The 18968-nt window shown below is 45.9% G+C and overlaps 1 protein-coding gene across 6 annotated transcripts in view; it reads left to right on the plus strand.

Annotated features, from left to right (window-relative positions):
- Positions 1 to 18968, plus strand: part of mecom (MDS1 and EVI1 complex locus) — a 753387-nt gene that overhangs the window by 682298 nt on the left and 52121 nt on the right. For 4 of the 6 annotated variants that reach the window (XM_085989970.1, XM_085989972.1, XM_085989974.1 and 1 more), the window contains 3 exons: positions 141 to 231; positions 12304 to 12330; positions 15385 to 15551. In XM_085989970.1, coding sequence (XP_085846096.1) covers positions 141 to 231; positions 12304 to 12330; positions 15385 to 15551 — 285 coding nt within the window. The remainder of the gene's footprint in view (positions 1 to 140; positions 232 to 12303; positions 12331 to 15384; positions 15552 to 18968) is intronic. The other 2 variants (XM_085989971.1, XM_085989973.1) reach the window with 1 other exon arrangement.

An 18968-nucleotide genomic window follows, 5' to 3' on the forward strand; every position in this document is an offset into this window, starting at 1 on the left:
TCAGACATTGGACTTGTCTGTTACTAACTGCTTCGGCTCAGGCAGTGAACTAACACATTTTGTCCTCCTGTGTAGCTTTTCCAAAATGTTTTCACCAACTGAGATTAATGTTGTCAATTTTGTTAATAATTTTGTCAAAGTAGAGTGGAAAAAAGGAAACTTTCGGATCCAGTTGAAGCACTAAAGGAGAAGTACATGAAGCCTGCTCCAGGTTTCTTATTTCATCCACAGGTAATTTGATTTCCCTGTTCATTGACCCCATTTTCAGAAATGTTAATGCAGTATTATCTCAGACTAATACTTTGCTGTTTTGGTAACATATTTTTGCCTGTTTATATATAAGAATATTAAACCTCAGTAGCACTGTGTATTATTGTATATTATACGTAGGAGTATTAAACCAAGTAGCATTTTGTATTTTTATTATATGCTCGGACTATCATGGTGCAGTTGCACAGCGTATTATTGTATTTTATAATAGGGGTACAAACCCAGGTAGCACAGTGTATTACTGATTATCACATATAGAAATTTTAAACCTCAGTGTATTGATATATATTATTTCCACAAGTATTAAACCTGGTGCACAGTGTTTTATTGTTTATTATATGCAGGAGTATTATATCCAGTAGTGAAGTTTTTTTATTTTATTCATTGATGGGATGTGGGTGTCGCTGGCTGGCTAGGCCTGCATTTAGTGCCCATCCCTAATTGCCCTTGAGAAGATGGTGGTGAGCCGCCTTCTTGAACCGCTGCAGTCCATATGGTGTAGGTACACCCACAATGCTGTTAGGAAGGGAGTTCCAGGATTTTGGCCCAACGACAGTGAAGGAACGGTGATACAGGTCCAAGTCAGGATGGTGTGTGGCTTGGAGGGGAACTTGTAGGTGGTGATGTTCCCATGCGTCTGCTGCTCGTGTCCTTCTAAGTGGTAGAGGTCGCGGGTTTGGAAGGTGCTGTTGAAGGAGCTTTGGCGAGTTGCTGCAGTGCATCTTGTAGATGGTACACACTGCAGCCACAGTGCGCCGGTGGTGGAGGGAGTGAATGTTGAAGGTGGTGGATGGAGTGCCAATCAAGTGGGCTGCTTTATCCTGAATGGTGTCGAGCTTCTTGAGTGTTGTTGGAGCTGCACATGTAGAAGTATTTTGCTCCAGTAGTACAATGTGTTATTGTATATTATATATCGGAATATTAAACCCCAGTAACACAGTGCATCATTAACTCATGTTGGAGTGTTATATGTTTCTACGTGAACAGCTACGCATTTAATTTTCCAGTTCTAATAAAAATAGTTTACCATTAGCATCTTTTAAATTCCTAGCCTCCATCCTGTCAAGTGACAAATTTATATATCAAAATATCATATAATTGTAAATATGGAGGGAGGTGGCAATAGGAGGTACCCAAATAGCAAAGTTCTAAAACAGGTCAAAATGGAAACTTATATTATTAAAAATATAAAACTTGGAGAATGTTTCTGGTTGTAATACACTCATGGTTCAGGAGAACTTGAAGTTTTTTTTGGAAAAGGGTGCTAGTTTGCCTCTCAAAGCCTAAATTTCATCCATCCTAGGATTGCTCGACGATGACAGTTATAGGATATGAAGCATTTTATCCTTTCACTTTGTTTTATCACAACCACATTTCAGGGTCAAGTCTGTGCCTGATACTGCTCACATTGACCCAACTATAAACTTTGACCCCTTCTCATCTTCCAGGCATCAGTATCCCACTGATGCACCTGACTTAACACTTTGGCAACATTCACACTGGTCTCCCAATTTAATCCATGTGTGGTTTTAGAGCTCCCGGGGGATGGGTGGGGGCAAGTTCCTAGTGTTCATATTGTTGTTAAAGCTAATGGAGGGGTGGGGTACATTTCCAGCTTGCCACCCTGGCTTAAGAGTGGTGTTGCAGATCAGCCGCCAGTTATAGAAACCGCCTTAATTTGATTTTCACGGGCAGCAAGTTGAAAATCTACCCCATACCAGCCTGGGTTCACACTGCTGTCATGATAACTTAATTGATTTGGCCTGAATTCAATTGTCCTGGGGCACTACAATTGTATCATTATGTCACTGGACTAGTAATCCAGAGGCCTTTAACTACAATTACAGACAATTGTTTCATCTGATTTTTGTATTTTAATTGGGCATTTATTTTTCCAAGGACTGGCAATTGGTGTCCAGAATAACCTTTCAGCAAAACATTTTTTTTGTAGGGCAATTTTCCAAAGCGTTTCCTCATATACTTTTGATGACATCATAGTTAACCCAGTGTCCAATTCAAATTCACATTTAATACCTTGGCCTAGAAATTCAGTGGATAGCGCCAGCCGTTAACGCCATAAGAGGGGTCTACTTCCAGCGCTAGGCACTTTGCGCCCGGGCGCAGCGCGATCCGCGCCGACGCCCAAATTCAGTTGACATTTAGCGCCGGCGCAAAGTGTTTGCGCCCGCTCAGGTGCGCGCGCAGCTTATGACGTCATATCGTCGCGCAACGCTGTTTGTGCGCCCCAAACCGGAAATTCAGTGGCGCCCGCCCAATGTGGGCGTGGCGCTGCTAAGAACTGTGAAGTGGAACGCAACAGAGGCCCTGTGGGCCTCGGGGAGCGCTAATTAAAGGGCACTTACACTGACCTATAAAGCCCAGCCATTTTGCTGCAATGACTTTACTGCTTTGGATTTCTGGACAGAGACCAAGGGACAGAGCTAACTGATTTGGGACAACATAGGAGAGGTATTTTTGGCTTCTGGCCAGTGCTTTGACATTTGACTCATTGTGATTTCACTGTTTTCAACTTCATTATGGGGGCTGTATGGGGGTGCAACCCTGAGTTGCAGCATTATGTGCGAAGGGCTCGCAGACGCTGTGAGAGAGGGCCAGCCATGCCTAGATGCAGAGGGGCCATCAGGCGTCGGCAATGTAGGCCTTACACACTCAGGCAATACCGGCAGCAGGTGTCCTATCTCACCATGACTGCGGCGCATTGTGTTAAGAGGCTGCGCTTCAGAAGGGAGGTGGTTGCAGAGATCTGCCAGCTGCTTCACAGAGATCTGCGTCCACAGCTGATGTGCAGGACGTCTCTCTCGGTGGAAGTGAAGGTCACGGTGGCTCTGAGCTTTTATGCAAGCGGCTCCTTCCAAGCCGCTGCTGGGGACATAGCGAACATCTCCCAGTTTGCCGCGCATCGCTGCATCCGGCAGGTCACCGATGCACTTTTCGCGAGGAGACACCAATTCATCTCCTTCCCCATGACCCGACAGAGGCAGGAGCAGCATGCAGTCGGATTTGGCAGGTTCGCGGGCTTCCCCATGGTGCAGGGCGCCATTGACTGCACGCATGTGGCTATGCGGGCACCTATCCACAATGCCGAGGATTACCGCAACCGGAAGGGCTACCATTCCCTCAATGTACAGCTGGTGTGTGACCACAGGCAGCGCATCCTAGCTGTCAATGCCTGCTTCCCAGGAAGCAGCCACGATGCATTCATCCTGCGCCAGACTACTGTGGCTGACATGTTCGAGGCACAGCCTCCACCAAGGGGATGGCTTATTGGGGACAAGGGCTACTCTTTGTGTACATGGCTCATGACCCCGCTCCGCGCGCCCAGGACCTCAGCGGAGGAGGCATACAACGAAAGCCATCAAGCCACAAGGAACATCATAGAGCAAATGATAGGCGTCCTCAAGCAACGGTTCCGCTGCCTGGATCGTTCCGGCGGCTCTCTACAGTACTCGCCGGATAGAGTCTCCCAGTTCATCGTCGTGTGCTGCATGCTGCACAACCTGGCTATCCGCAGGACTCAGGCACTGCCACCTGACATTGCACCACCACCTCAGGAGGACGAGCAGGAGGACCGTGAGGAGGAGGAGGAGGAGGAGGAGGAGTACCAGCCCAGGAGGGAGCCACAAGGTCCAAGGGCCGTCCGCCGGGGGCTTATTGCTCGACACTTCTAGGCCCCCTGTCAGGGAATGGGCTGTGGAAATGTACGCACCTGAAGGCAGCCGCTCCGCAAGCCCTCAGCCGGTTAACGCAACAACCACTTGAAACATGACACCTGGACATGCTGAATAAATAAAACGCTTTATTTCACAAACTCAGGGCCCTTCCCACATGAAACAGAAAAACAGACAAGAGCCCCAAAAAACAGTCAAAAACATCTGTTGCTCCCAAAACCTGGGGAGGACTTACAAAACTTGGCCATCCAAATGGCCTTCAACATCGGCCTTACAAAAATAAGGGCCCCCCTCCACAACACAAACACCCCCATAAAAACAAACAAGGCCTTGATCTTCGGCCTTCCCAAAATAATCCCCCCCAAAACACAAGCCCCCCCATATATAAAAAACCGCTCTCACCACACTCTAGTGGGTGTGCTGAGAGGGCGAGTCCTTAGACAGCCTTCCCCGGCCCCTGCCCGACCTGCTGCTCCACCTCAACCTGGGCCCTGTGGCTGGGGCAAGGCTGGGGGAAGGCTCATGAGGGCCCCGAGGCGTGTCGGCAGATGCCCTTGGGGGTCGGCCTAGATGACGCACGTCCCGGGAGGGGCCGGCTGCTGACTGCTGCAGCTGTCACTGGCCAGCATCAGTGCCAGCAGCAGCTCGTCGCACCTTGGCTGGGGGAGTGGCAGTGTCGGCTGCACCAAGGGGGGCAAGCTGGCTGATGGCAGGCGCGCGATGTTCGCCAGAGACACTGGCACTCGGCCGGCCTGGCAGTGCAGCAGGCGCAGCTATCTGGTGGAGGCCAGACCGCTGTGCTGCAGCAGGGCGGCGGGTGCCGTGGCGAAGCCTCTGCGCCACAGCGAGTGTGGCAGAAGTGAGTGCCCGAACTGCCCTGGTATGTGGCCGCATCAGCTGTGCCAGTGTCTGGACGGCACCACTCATCTCGCGAGTCGCGTCCTGCACTGCCGCGAGATGCTGGACACCCCTGTCATGGGCTGCCGCGAGTTGTTCCACCCCCCTGGCCTGTGATTCCCCGAATGCGACCACACTCTGAGCCAGGGACTGAATGGCCTGAGGCATCTGGTCCACAACCCCCATGAACTCCTGGTGGCGCCGCTCAGAGGCCGCCGAGATCTCTTCGAGGAGGCGCACCTCCTGGGCGAGGACCCTCTCCGGACTGGAGGGAGGACTCTCCCTCTGGGGAGAAGGCGACCGAGCTGGCCGAACCCTCCCGCGTGCCTCAACCCCACTGGGCCCAGGATCTGCCCTCCCCTGCAACACCTCCCCCCTCTGGGGAGCAGGCCGGCGTGCTGCCGGACCCTTCCCGCGTGCCTCAACCCCACTGCGCCCAGGATCTGCCCTCCCCTGCAACACCTCCCCCCTCTGGGGAGCAGGCCGGCGTGCTGCCGGACCCTTCCCGCGTGCCTCAACCCCACTGGCCACAGGATCTGCCCTCCCCTGCAACACTTCCCCCTGGCTCTCCTGCAGGCCAGACGTCCCCCCTCCATTGCCATCCCCTGGCGCGGCTGAGGGTTCCCCCGATGTGCCGCCTTCCTCCTGGTCCTCGTCGTCCTCCTCCTCCAAGGGCCTGGCACTCGGAGCTTCAGGGACCACCTCCTCCTCAGCAGCTGAAAGCAGGAAGGCATAAGAGTAGCTTTAGAGTGAGGACACGGCGTCAGCGAGGGAGGCCTGAGTGGTGGCATTATGCGCATTTGTCGGTCAGTGGGAAAGGATCTAGATCTGAAGCGCTAGGGCAGCGAGAGAGGTCCAACCGGTCATGTCCTTACCAGTGGGTTCCAGTACAGGGTCCGCATCTCCGATCGCAACAGGGCCAGTCACCCGGGAACGCATGAGTCCAGCCACGCTCTCCTCCAGATCAGTGAGCGCCTGGTACTGGGGACAGCCTCCACTGGTGACAGTCTGGCTCCTCAAATTCCTTGCCAGCTTGGCCTGCAAGAGAAAGGACGGACTCTAAGTGCAGTGTGGTGCCCTGTTGCTGTGTGCACTGCCTCCCATGGTGGAATAGCTTGGCCAGTGTGGTGCCCTGTTGCTGTGTGCACTGCCTCCCATGGTGGAATAGCTTGGCCAGTGTGGTAAGTGCAGAAAGTGCTATTGATGATCATGCCAGTGCCATTGCTGCAGGAGGAGGGCTGCCCATTAGGCCTTTGAGGTCCCTTTGCCCATAATGTGAGGTTCACATGCAAGGATGAGGAGGACACTGGAAAGGGTACTCACCTTCACCAACCGAGTGAGGTCGTTGAACTTCTTGCGGCATTGGTCCGCACTCCTGGGGACATCGCAGGTGGATGACACCCTGCGGGCGATTCTCCTCCAGGCTTCCCTGTACTCGCTCCTGGGAGCCTTGTTGCCACTGTCCGGGCACAAGATCTGTCTTTTGTCCTCCACACCATTAATGAGCACCCTCAGAGCATGCTCGGAGAAGCGCTGCGCTCATTCACGGGCCCTCTCCATGTCTCCTGGCGCTATTTTGGCCCACCAGCAGTGTTGAGGCCTAGCTGCAGGGCTCCAGTATGCAGGGCGTGGCAGCAGTCAAAGTCGACCCTTCCCCCTTTAAGAGCAGGCCGGCGTCAGGGTGTCTGCTGTCAATCAAAACATGACCGCACCTGCGCTGCGCCCGGCCTCGGCGTTATCAGGCCGCATCGCCGGATTAGCGCCTGAACAGAGCATTGCAACGCCAGTTTCAGCGCTCGGCCAAACTCTTGGCCAACTCTACTGAATTTCGGCGAGGTGGCCTGCACTTTCCGGCGGGCGCTAACTTTAGCGAGCGCCCGACTTTAGCGCCCCAAAAGTGTCCAGACTGAATTTCTAGGCCCTTCTATCCAGATGGGACCACAATTTCCAATTGCCCCTTTCCTGTTATGGAATATACAGGAAAATGCACCTTTTTTTAATCCATCTCATCTTGTGGTACAGTTTCTTCCTTGGGTTCCTTGTTGGAATCGACATATCTTTGAATCTTTGTCTTTTCTTGATCTGACTTGGGGCCTTGTTTTCTTGCCCCTGCCTCCAATCTAGCAGCACTGACTGGCTTCCGGCAAGACTTGGCCAAATGGCCCTATTTTGTGCTGTTATGGCATTTAACCTTCCTACTAAAACATCGGTCTGGATGATTTTTTTTACCATAGCTCCAGCAAGGTTGAGCGATTCTTGTTCTCTCCAGAGCTGTTGGACCCTGTGGCCTGTAGGTCGCTATCTAGCCTGGCAGATCTCCATCCCAGGTGCTATTTCGAGAGCTCTGGCAGACATGAATCTGTCTTCTACCAACGATTTCCTCTGTATTAACGTTTCCTTCAAACCGCAGACAAAGCGGTCTTTTACTGTATCATCAAGAAAGAACAACAACAACTTGCATTTTTATAGCGCCTTTAATGTAGTAAAACATCCCAAGGTGCATGGGAACACCATCGTCACCAAGTCACACACCATCCTGACTTGGACATATATCGCGGTTCCTTCATCATCGCTGGGTCAAAATCCTGGAACTTCCTACTTAACAGCATTGTGGGAACACTTCCACCACACAAACCGCAGCGGTTCAAAAAGAAGGCCCACCACCAGCTTGTCAGGGCAATGAAGGATGGGAAATAAATGCCCGCAATGCCCACATCCAGAGAATGAACATTAAAAAAATGTCTGGAATAGCAATAGCATATTGACCTACTATCTAGTGAGCCCATGTTCAAATCTCAGACTGTGTATCACCTAAATCCAGCTCCCTTTGATGGGCACATTTTGGTCAATGTTTACCAGAGGAGGCATTTTGTCAGTGAAACATTAGCTGGGCTGGTCAGATAATGAGTGTGAAGGCAATCCAAAGAAGCCCATTTTCAGACTTTCTCCTTCCAACAGAAGATAAGGTGACGGCGGTGAAAGAAAGGGCTTAGAATGTATTTTAAAAAGTGTTTGAGGGTGAGAAATGACAAAATGAGAATCCATGACTCCACTAGTTCCTGTATAAGACTATAGCACTATGATACTAGTTCCATTCCTCCGTTGTGAACCATTTCATGAGGGCAGCCTACTGTGATATCACTTACTCAAAGTCCTTAACGAGAAACAAAATATGCCATGGCAAATCCAATCGTCCAAATCAGGGCACAGAGTGTTCTGACTAAAGGAATAAGAAACAGATGAGAAATAGTTATTCACAGTCACTAAATGGAGAGAGAAACAAATAATATGATGAAAGGATTGATTAAGCCCCTGCCGTTTAGTTCAGATTTGAAATAAAGGTTTTCACATCCAATTGTTTGGGCAATATTTGAAGCAGTGGTGAGGAGACAGTGTCTAATAAGCCATATCATTCATTTCTACTCATGCAGTTGTACTGCAGAACTGCTTCCTGAATGCTGCTTCAGCACTGGTTCCCAGTCCCAATGTGGCAGAAACTGCCGTGTTTATATTCCAGGACAAGTTCTATGACAACTGGTTCCACTTTAAAACATCTGCAATGCATAAGCCTATGCATATGCAGTTGCTTTGGAATCACTGTTCACAGCTATTTAACTGGTAATAGTGCCTTCCTCAACTCGTGGGGAAAGTCTACACAACTCAGCGATCGAAAAACCACTTTACTGGCCTATAAGGGGCAGGAGTGAGTGCTTTGGCCATGCAGACCATTGACAACCAAAAAATATAGTCCCAATTTAGAATCATGGAAATTACAGCACAGAACCAAGCAATTCAGCCAATTGCAGCTGTTCTTGTTCAACTCTTCATTTGGAGCCATCTACTCCAGTCGCATTTTTATCCCTCTCAAAATCTTCCAGAATTTTGAAAGTGTCCACTCGCTTTCCCCCTCCTTATCTTTTTATGTTCCAGTGAAACTTTTTCTTCAAACTGTTACAAGATTCACGTCTGCCTTAGATATTCTCTTGAGTGCAGGCAATGCTTGTCACTCCCATGAGCAGTCGAAATGCCTTATGTTCAAGTATGTGCCCATACTGCCTAATACCTAATTGTACAATTGTGCAAACCAGGAGTGTAATAATAGGATCTCTTTGTGATCTAAACAGAACAGATGTCTTTTGTATATACCCTCACTTGTACTTTTCCAATTTTTTTCAAAAGCGGAATGAGAAACATTTGCTAAGACAAAGCCAGATACAAATCATTAATCTGCTTTATTTCACAGGCAATAAGTGAACATACAGTATAAAGGTCAATGTAAATTCTACTTACTTAGCTCAATCTCACTTCTCTCCTCAAGAACATTTGCAAAGAGCTAGGAATGTTTATATCTCCTTCAGACTGCTGCTAGTACAGACATCTTGGAATGAGCAATGGTTTCAACCAGAACAACAGTCCCCATTCTAGAGTAACATTGTGCCAACCAGAGCAAGAGTTCCCATTCTGGGATCTCTGTTGTAAAGTAGAATATGGAGTGCTGTCGATTCAACGTAGATTTATCCTTTCTGAGTTTGGTGTCACTATGAATATGCCTATTATTCTGTGGAGTGATTAAAAACCAACCTTTTTGCATTCATCCCATTGCCCTTTCCTGGGAGGTCATAAAATGGTACCCTATTCCAGCTGGTCAGTGCCAAGGACTGTCACATCTTCGATATGTCCACTGAGCAAGTAACTCACATTTCAGTCACAGTAACTGGCCATCATTGCACCAAAGTGGGATTGGACACATTCATGTGACCTACGGTCATTCAGCATGTATATTTCCCCCCCGGCAGTTGGAGTGGGGTTCCTTCGACTGAACTAGTTAATAGTGCTCCAGTCCCGCTGTTTGAAATATTCATGAGAATCTCTAACTGAATTTCCCACTGCTCTTTTGTCTCAACGGATTGATCACCAGCTGGCAAAGATTGCCGGAGCTGTGGTGGAATTTTAAACTGGGTGGATTTCATGTTAATTCCTTCTCGCTGCTATAAATAAATGGAGTGGTAATAAATGAACTGCTGCAGACTATTGATTGCAAAATAACCACTGGATTGCAGCTTTGCAATTCTTTAGTCACTTCTGTGAATTGGAAGAATAGGCATAGAAATTCTTTCTGATTTATGTATAATAATTCAAAGCCAAAGTAATATAGTTACCTTGGTAACTAAAATATGTTGTGTGACAGCTCCTTTCATTTTTAGTAACGTGTTTCACTGATGTTCATGAGTTTATGTGTCTAAGGGTCCACAGGCAAAATATTGTGATATTTAACATAGATGTAATAATTATAAATCAAAATGATACCTGAGATTAGAATGTGAATATGAGTTATGGATTATTTTTTTGAAATATTTATAATGATGCAGGGTTTAAGCTGCCATAAGCCAAATAGACAAATGCTATGTCACAGTTTGATATAGGCTGATAATTTCTACCTTAGCTAAATGTCCAGATAGCCAACCATTCTGCCGCATACATTCACATTAGTTTACTTATTATATGTATGTTTCTATAAAGGTTTTAAAATACTGTCAAAATCTGAAAGCTTTACACTAGCTGTTTGTGTTAATAGCTGAGATCGAGCTTTATGCATAGTTACGTAAATATGCATTTGTTACAAATATTAATCTATCTATAATGATAAAAGGGTTCTGTTGCGTTTTCACCAGCTAATAGGAATCATGTGACAATGCTAATTGTTAGTGTCACTTTCTAGAAAACTCATTGGTCAATAACAATCACACGTTCTTTCAAACATTAATGACGTTTTTACGGCCAATTCGATACCACTTGTAAGCAATCTAATTGGCTGCTGGTAAGCACATGGCCGACATCTTTGTTCGCCAGAGTTCTGAACCAGTGCCAATAAAGTTCGGCTGGATGTGGGTGGAGAATGGTTGGGACTCATTTTCTGCTGAACAGGTGACCAATCCTACCCCCCACCCCCCAGCCACCATTAAGACCAACCATTGCTATAGAATCCCTCTTTATACACAATGAAGAAAAGTGAAGGGTCAATTGATTTCTCTGCAGCATTTTTGATGAGCTTTCCATATCCGGCTGCACACCCACTTCAGTTTCAACACCTGATTCCAGGATGGCCTTTGCTGTAACCAACAGCCTTCCTGGCCAACAGTACAACCCGATTTTGTTTTTCTCGCCACCTCTTGCTATACTTTCTATTGAGTTTCTGTTGTGAGAATGGCTTGCACAGCACTGATCAACTGTCACTAGTGCAAGACTGTGCTTAGTGACTGGCGCCCAGCCTCCAACCTCTGACTCCAGACCACTTGTACATAATGACACGGGAACTCCACTAGTTTGAGTGAATTTCAAAATAGCTTTGTCAATGTAAATTCCTTTGCTAGATTATTCGAGGCAAAAAAAATTAAATTCTAACCAATAATGCATCTCTAATTATAACCGTTAAAGATGTTAAAACTTGAGTACACCTCTTTAATACAATTATCAAATTTAAGTTGATTCCCCACTCACTATGCACTACTCTGTTGCTGATGCCACATATTTAATGCTTATTGGATTACGTCATCCAGCTGAACGGTTCATATGAAAAGGAGAGGAAATGTTGCAAATTAAACTTATGATTTTGATAATGAGTTTTAAAAGGGTAACGTTTTTCATGTCAGAATTTTTGAGGCATGCTGTTAATTGGAACTTTTTTAAAATTCAAAATGTATGTATTTAATACATTACCAGTATTGCCGAACAGTTCCACACATATCTCAGTTATACACTTTGATAGACATTGGATACCACAAAAAGGGATCTAGCACTGGCAACTAGAATATAGATTGACAATGTCCGGAAATAAGGTCACGGGAGGCGGTCCAGATGGTCTATTTTGGGAAAAACTTCTCTGGAATTTTTACTTAAATTTTCCTATTCGCAGTTATTTAAAAAAAACAATTATAATAATTACCAAATTCATCAACATTATTACAAAAAAAGTGACATTTAAAAATATATTTTTAATTGGCTTAGTTGATAACTCAAACACCAGCAGTATGGGATAACATTAGTGTAAGTTAGAAACCAGTAAAACAGATTCCTGAAGAAAATCTAGAATCAAAAATGATCCCTGTTAAACCATGAGAATGAGAGGCTCGGACGGCAATAAATAAATAGAAATGATGATGTTTCAGAGCCTAGCTATCCTGGACATTACTTACTGGACGCTGCATCGAGGTTTATGCTGAGAGAAGTGGCACAAACCTGGTGTCATCAATCTAACATCAAAAAAAACATTGCGAAGAAATGATTTGAGGCCTCCCTAATAACTCTGATGTTTAAGCTTTTGAAAAAAATATCTCATCAGCAGACATGCAAACAATATCATTTGTCATTTTGTAAACAGTTATGGCAGCTGAAAGAAACGCAGTTTGTGGATTGTAATTTATTTTTGTATTTTGGTCCTACTCCCTAGTTCCGCTTGCCTGATCAGAGAATTTGGGTAAGTTGCTCTGCTTATAATTCCAAACCATAATTCATAAGGATCAAAATGAAAGGTTTATTAAATGGTGCATAACTCATGATGATTTAAAATCCCCCACCCACCCCTACCCTCCACAAAATAAAAATGTAAATGTTTGCCATTTTACTTCAGGATCAGATTGCATTACCATAATCACAAGCAGTATTTAAGTAATTCACACAGTATCTGAGTTATAAATCACTCCATCTGGTAACTCAAATGATAGCAGGGCCTCTCAGAACCCACTTATATTTATTTCTGTCACCAATAGATTAGAGCCGGTGAATAGCAGAGTTTGTAATAATTGCTTAGGCCATTGTTGATCATATCTTTGCTTTCACAAAAAAAAAGTTTATAAATATTTGCTTTTGTCCAATAATGGCGGCGTCTGCATACTTGATTTGTGCTGGGAATAGAGTTAAATGCTGGATTGCATCAGTACAAGGTTAACAGCCTCAGTGGGATTAGGAGGGGGTGGTATTATTTCCTTATTCAGACATCTGGCTGTAGATAAGATCAGCGATTGTGAGAAAGTAAATCACAAATTATTCAGCTGCTAAGTAATACTGTCATTCACTGATATTAAGTAGGTCTTACATCTATATAGGGCAGTAACTGCTGTGATTTCACTCCCTGGGGATCTTTGAATAAATATGTTGGGTTTTTTTTAAGCTGTTTGATGTGATATGTGCTTTTATCAAATTATAGCTTTGTAAAAGTAATATTTTCCTCTAATGTTCATTTTTGGGGGAATTTGATAAGCCAATCCAAACCTGATCACATCATATTGGTTAACACAACCGATCACTTTATATCACAAATATGAAGGGTCCTAATTTATTCCTCACCTATCTTGATCCAATAGAGGGGCAGTGGTGCTAAGAATGGCTTTAGGTTACAATTCCATGCTGCCCAGTGAGGTTATCCCAAGGTTTTGCTGTAATTCGATAAATGACTGTGAACCCCTCTAGTACCACAGATGGATCAGTGTCTCCATGATACTGAGAATGCAGCTTTCCCTTTTTCCAGGACCCCAAAAAAAAGAGCTTGGCTGCTCTCTGCTAACGTCTATACCATTTCTTCATCGTGATTTCCACTCATGTGTACTGTCCCTTGAATGGCAATGTTGCTGCTCTGGTCATTGTATATACCATTCAAAAAGGATGTGTTTATAATTTTGCCATACAGAGCGACCAGCGTATTCCTTCCTCCCAGAATATCCAAAGGTTAAACACTGTAAACTTTCCTCACTTCATTTTGCCATTAATTAAATTAGCTATTAATACTATTAGAAATGAGGTTTAAAAATATTTATGCCGCACTTCCTGTTTGAAATCACAGCAATATTAACTTCCAGTGAACATCGCATACAGAGATGGCAAGCATTAAATGCAAGATGAATTCTTTGCCCAAAAGTGCTTTATCTTTTAGAAATGTCTTTTCTCATTTCATTTGGTCCTTACTGCAGTTATTAAATTATTCGTTCTTTTATTGTGGTTGGTCATTACTGACAGTAGTGAATTTGAACCACTACTGAAACAGCATTAGCAATTGGTTGATTTTTAATTTGTGGAACTGACCACTAAAGGAATATTGCAACAAATTTAAAGCACTTTTAAAATAATAACAATTGCGCCTTCTCGGTTAAACTCGGAGAGTCATAATTGAGATTTTCAACAAGGATTATTGAATGTATCCCAGCTTTTCTGATGATGTAATGCACACTGCCTAGATATCCACCTCCTATCAACCTTCTCCTGAACCCTAGCAATCGTATTAAAGTTAAATCCCCCTCTCAGCAGATGGATATTACACTGTTAAGAATGGGTCGGCATAGTAACTACACATTTTATTTATCAAAAAACTGTTCCTGTTCTCGGAATGATTTATTTCCAAACCATTTTCCAGAAACTGCTTCTGAGTATGAATTATTAATAAAATAACTTCCTATGTATTCATTATCCTTTCCCTTAACTAGTCAGTGTAAGACCTTTCCACCCTTTTGTCATAACTAGGTGTCACAGGTTAAAGACTTTGCTCCTTTTCTTAATGCTTTAATTGTTATCCAGTCATCTTTGGTTGTTTCATTAAAAGTGTGCTCTTATTAAAAAAATTATTTTGTGCAAAAATTAATTTGTAATATATATATTATATATGTATACACAATAACAAAATATATATATATACATTTTCAAATAGTATCTCGCATATAATATCAGATCTATATATATTTATATTTAAAAATCTATGGATTGACAAAACATTGGCCGGGGGAAGGGGGGGGGAAGAATTCCCTTGTAACACACAGCAGCATCATTATTACCTATGTCTGCCCTTTGATCTGTGATGTCAGCATCCTTCATATTGACAAATGTGCTGTCCAGTTGCATTGTGCAGGGAATGTTTTAGCAGCTATGAATGATTATGAATCAAGCCTGAGAGCAGGCAGACCCCAGTGCCTTCCAGTGCTTTCACATTTGCTGTGTGACAAGTAAATGCATCTCGACTTTCCTTGGAGATTTTCAAATGTTTGATGAAAGACATTTTGCAAATTGGCAGAGGTGCCTTGTACAATGCAATTTGTAACTAGCACCGAGAGTTATAGTGTGAAAGGGAGAGAGTGGGCGGCTGGAGCAGTCCGCAGGTTATGGAATGAAGGTACTTACTGTAAATGTAAACAATTAATTGGGGAAGTATAAATACATCAGCTGCTCCATTGCATAAGGAAGAGCAAAATCTAAAGGAAATATCCCTGATAAATCCACACTGCACAAGACAGCTTCCCCACAACCAGTCAAAAATGGACAAACTGTGTGGTCTAATTGTACAATATTAATAAATGTATTTATAGTCATCTCAGTGGCAAAAAATATTTTTTATCTGTTTAAAAATTTTAAAAAGTGTCAGTATATTTGCAAACCCTGGCTTATTTAGCCATCAGTTGGGACATTAATACCTGTATTTAGGTGCAACTCTTGTTAAAATGTAATCTCTTTTCTCTCTCTCTCCTCCACTTCTTCCCCCACATGTCAGATGTCAGCGATTGAGAACATGGCAGAGAAGCTGGAAGGTTTCAGTTCACTGAAGCCAGAAGCCAATGACCTCCTACGGTCTGTCCCCTCAATGTTTGATTTTAGGGCTCCTCCGTCTGTCATTCCTGAAAGCCTGCTGCGAAAGGGGAAGGAGCGGTATACCTGCAGGTAATTACGTTGCCGGCAAAAAGGAGAAATATGGGTCGCAGCAACACGTTAATAGTTTCCATGCATTTACTTCTGTAAATAACATAATGAAATAAAGAAAATGGCAGCCATATTTTGTCATCTTGTAACAAGAGTGAAAATAGGAAAGTGTAGGAATGTCTAGTTCCTATCAAGAGACTGAGGTTGACTCAGGCGATCAAACAAACGATGTTTAATGTAAAACTAATTGGCCTAGAAATTCACTTTGGGGCGGCCAGCTCGCTCGCGCCCAAAAGTTAGCGCTGGGCGGGGAGCCATTAGCGATCGTCAGATATTCAGTGTTTGCGCCCCAATTCGGAACCGGGCGCTATACCAGGGTGTGCCCGCCTCCGCTTGGGGCGCTGACACTGAATTTCAGCGCTCTTGGCGCCGCTGCGCCAGCCGCTGCGGAGCGGCAGGCTGCGGTACTGCAGGCCTCCTCCTTCTCTTAAGGGGGAACTGCCTGCAACGGGGAGATCGCTGCTGGAGAGTGCCGGCAAATGAGCCCGGCACCACGGAGAAGTGCCGGGTTCGCGGAAAGCAGCCGGCAATGCCGCGGGGGGGGGGGGGGTGGAGGAGGCCGGGGAAGGAGGTGCGGGCAGGCGGCCGCCGAAAAAGCGGCCGGCCGCACCTTCCCCTTTAAAGCGCCCACTAAGGCTACAGCACAGCCCCGTTTTCTGGTCGCTGTTTGCGGCCGCTTCGGAGGAGGCGGCCGCTACTAAATATGGGGATCGGGCCGGTTTTGGGGCGGAACCGGGGCACCGCGCACACCGATGACGTCATCGGTGCCGGCGCAGCGCTAACGGCTACCGCCGCCAATACCGCTGCGCTGAATATCAGCGCAAACTCATTTTTGGCGCAGAAGCCCTCTTTAGGCGGTAACTGGCCGCAAAGCTGGCAGCGCCCTAGAAATTCAGTTAAGGCCCGCCAGCAGGCTAACGCCCAAAAGTTAGCGCTGCGCGCGGAGCCAGTTGCGCCCGCCAGAAATTCACTTTTAGCGCCCCAAGCCGGACCCGGGCGCTGTTCCAGGGTTTGCCCGCCTCCGCTTGGGGCGCTGAAAGTGAATTTCAGCGCTCCAGCTGCCGCTGCACCACCTGATGCGGTGCGGCAGGCTGGGGTACTGCAGGCCTCCTCCTTCTCTTAAGGAGGAGCTGCCTGCAGCCGTGAGATCGCCGCTGGATTCTGCCGGCAAATGAGCCCGGCACCACGGAGAACTGCCGGGCTCGCGGGAATCAGCCACCAATGCCGCGGGGGGGGGGTGGTGTAGGAGGCCGGGGAGGGAGGTGCGGGCAGGCGGCCGCCGAAAAAGCGGCCGGCCGCACCTCCACCTTAAAGCGCCCCAGTAGCGCAGCAGTACGGCCCCGGTTTTCCAGCGCTGTTTGCGGCCGCTGCAGAAGAGGCGGCCGCAACTAAATATGGGGTTTGGGCCGGAAGCGGGGCGGAACCGGGGCACTGCGCACACCGATGACGTCATCGGTGTCGGCGCTACCGGCTACCGCCGCCATTACCGCAGCGCTGAATATCAGCGCACCCTCTTACACTGGCGCAGAAACCCTCTTTGGGCGAAAAGTGGGCGCAAAGCCTACTGAATTTCTAGGCCATTGAGTTTAACAAACAGTTGCAAGAGAACCACGAATACAGGTCTAGTCAGTTCGGAGGCTCCACCAGGACTGCTTAGGCGGTCCCGTGGCTGGCGTCATGACGTCATCATGTTTTTCCCGCCGGTGGGGGATCACGTGATGAACGGCGTGACATCATCGCGTTTGCCCACACTCTTAAAGGGACCGCGCTCTGTACATGCAAACAGTATATACAAAGATACAGACTCAGGCTGTAGCTAACATATTGTTAAAGGGAATTATATACATTTGATCGGAGTCCCTTAGTGGCTCCGCCACAAAAGTATAATTTTAAATTGAAATCAGTTTTATATTCTCAGCTAACTAAAGCCAAATCACAGTGCATTTTCACTAAAATAGAAACGTAATTATGGGATACCTGGCAGGATCACTCGACAAGGTGGATTGAAACTTGAGTCTCATCCACAAGACTGATTGATTCTAGCGCTGCCTGATAGTGGAATCTAGTTACCTCATTGAGGAGAATGTCATCACTCCTAGGGTGCCCTATCACTGGAACCCACCTGCCTTTCTGGGGAAAATGCTGCCACTCCCAGGTCAAGCTTTGTCCCACCTGCATCTTTGGACAGGGGCAGTTTCATTAGTTGTGTGCCTGACCACTAGGTACAGCATACTCCATCTTGATTTGCATTTCCTCCCACCACTGATCATGGGAGTGTATTAGTGGCAAAAATGGCTCAGAGCATTTTGGCTTCTCGATTAGAGGAAGCTACCCTTGGTAAATAAGGTGAGAAACGATAAATAAGAAAGAAAGAAAGACTTGCATTTATATAGCGCCTTTCATGACCACCGGACATCCCAAAGCACTTTACAGCCAATGAAGAACTTTTGGAGTGTAGTCACTGTTGTAATGTAGGAAACGCGGCAGCCAATTTGCACACAGCAAGCTCCCACAAACAGCAATGTGATAATGACCAGATAAACTGTTTTAGATGTTGATTGAGGGACAAATATTGGCTAGGACACCGGGGATAACTCCCCTGCTCTTCTTCGAAATAGTGGCCGTGGGATCTTTTACGTCCAACTGAGAGAGCAGACGGGGCCTTGGTTTAACGTCTCATCTGAAAGAAAACAAATGTGAAAACAAGAGCAATCATCATATGAAATATAAAGAGAAAATGCTGGAAATACTCAGCAGGTCAGGCAGCATTTGTGGAGAGAGAAACAGAGTTAACGTTTCAGGTCGATGACCTTTCGTCAGAACTAATAACTCAATCATATGAGTCAGTTTTGTTTAGCAGACATGGGAGACATCCCGACAGCTACACATGCCTGAGACTATATAAATAAATAAGCTGATTATAGCCAGTCATAAAGTTATTTTATATGCTGAAACAGACTAGGTTATATTAATCTCCGAGATTGGTAGAGTCACCGGTCTATGAGTTAAAATGGAATGACTTCACCGTGTGTTAATTTATGATGTGCATAAAAATTAGAGCAGCCAAGATTCTCGGGGGGGGGGTAATTTTCACCTTGGCCAGTAAACTGGTGGAGCAGATCACATTGATCACTACTCACATTGATTTCAATGGAAATGAAAATTGGGCGGATTCTATGGCAGGAGAACATGCTGTGGACCAGTGTTGGCCAGAGATGTAGAGCTAAAGGAGATTGCAAAAATAGGAAGGAGTAAAGCAATGAAAACATGGATGAGGATTTTGAAATCAAAGCACCAGGGAATAGGGAGCCAATGGAGGTCAGCAAAGATAGGTGAATGGAATTTAGGCAGCAGAGATCAGAATGAGTTACAGTAATG

This window comes from Somniosus microcephalus, chromosome 6 (genome assembly GCF_052327205.1).
Source record: "Somniosus microcephalus isolate GS21.2 chromosome 6, FLI_Smic_1.0, whole genome shotgun sequence".
NCBI lineage: Eukaryota > Metazoa > Chordata > Chondrichthyes > Squaliformes > Somniosidae > Somniosus > Somniosus microcephalus.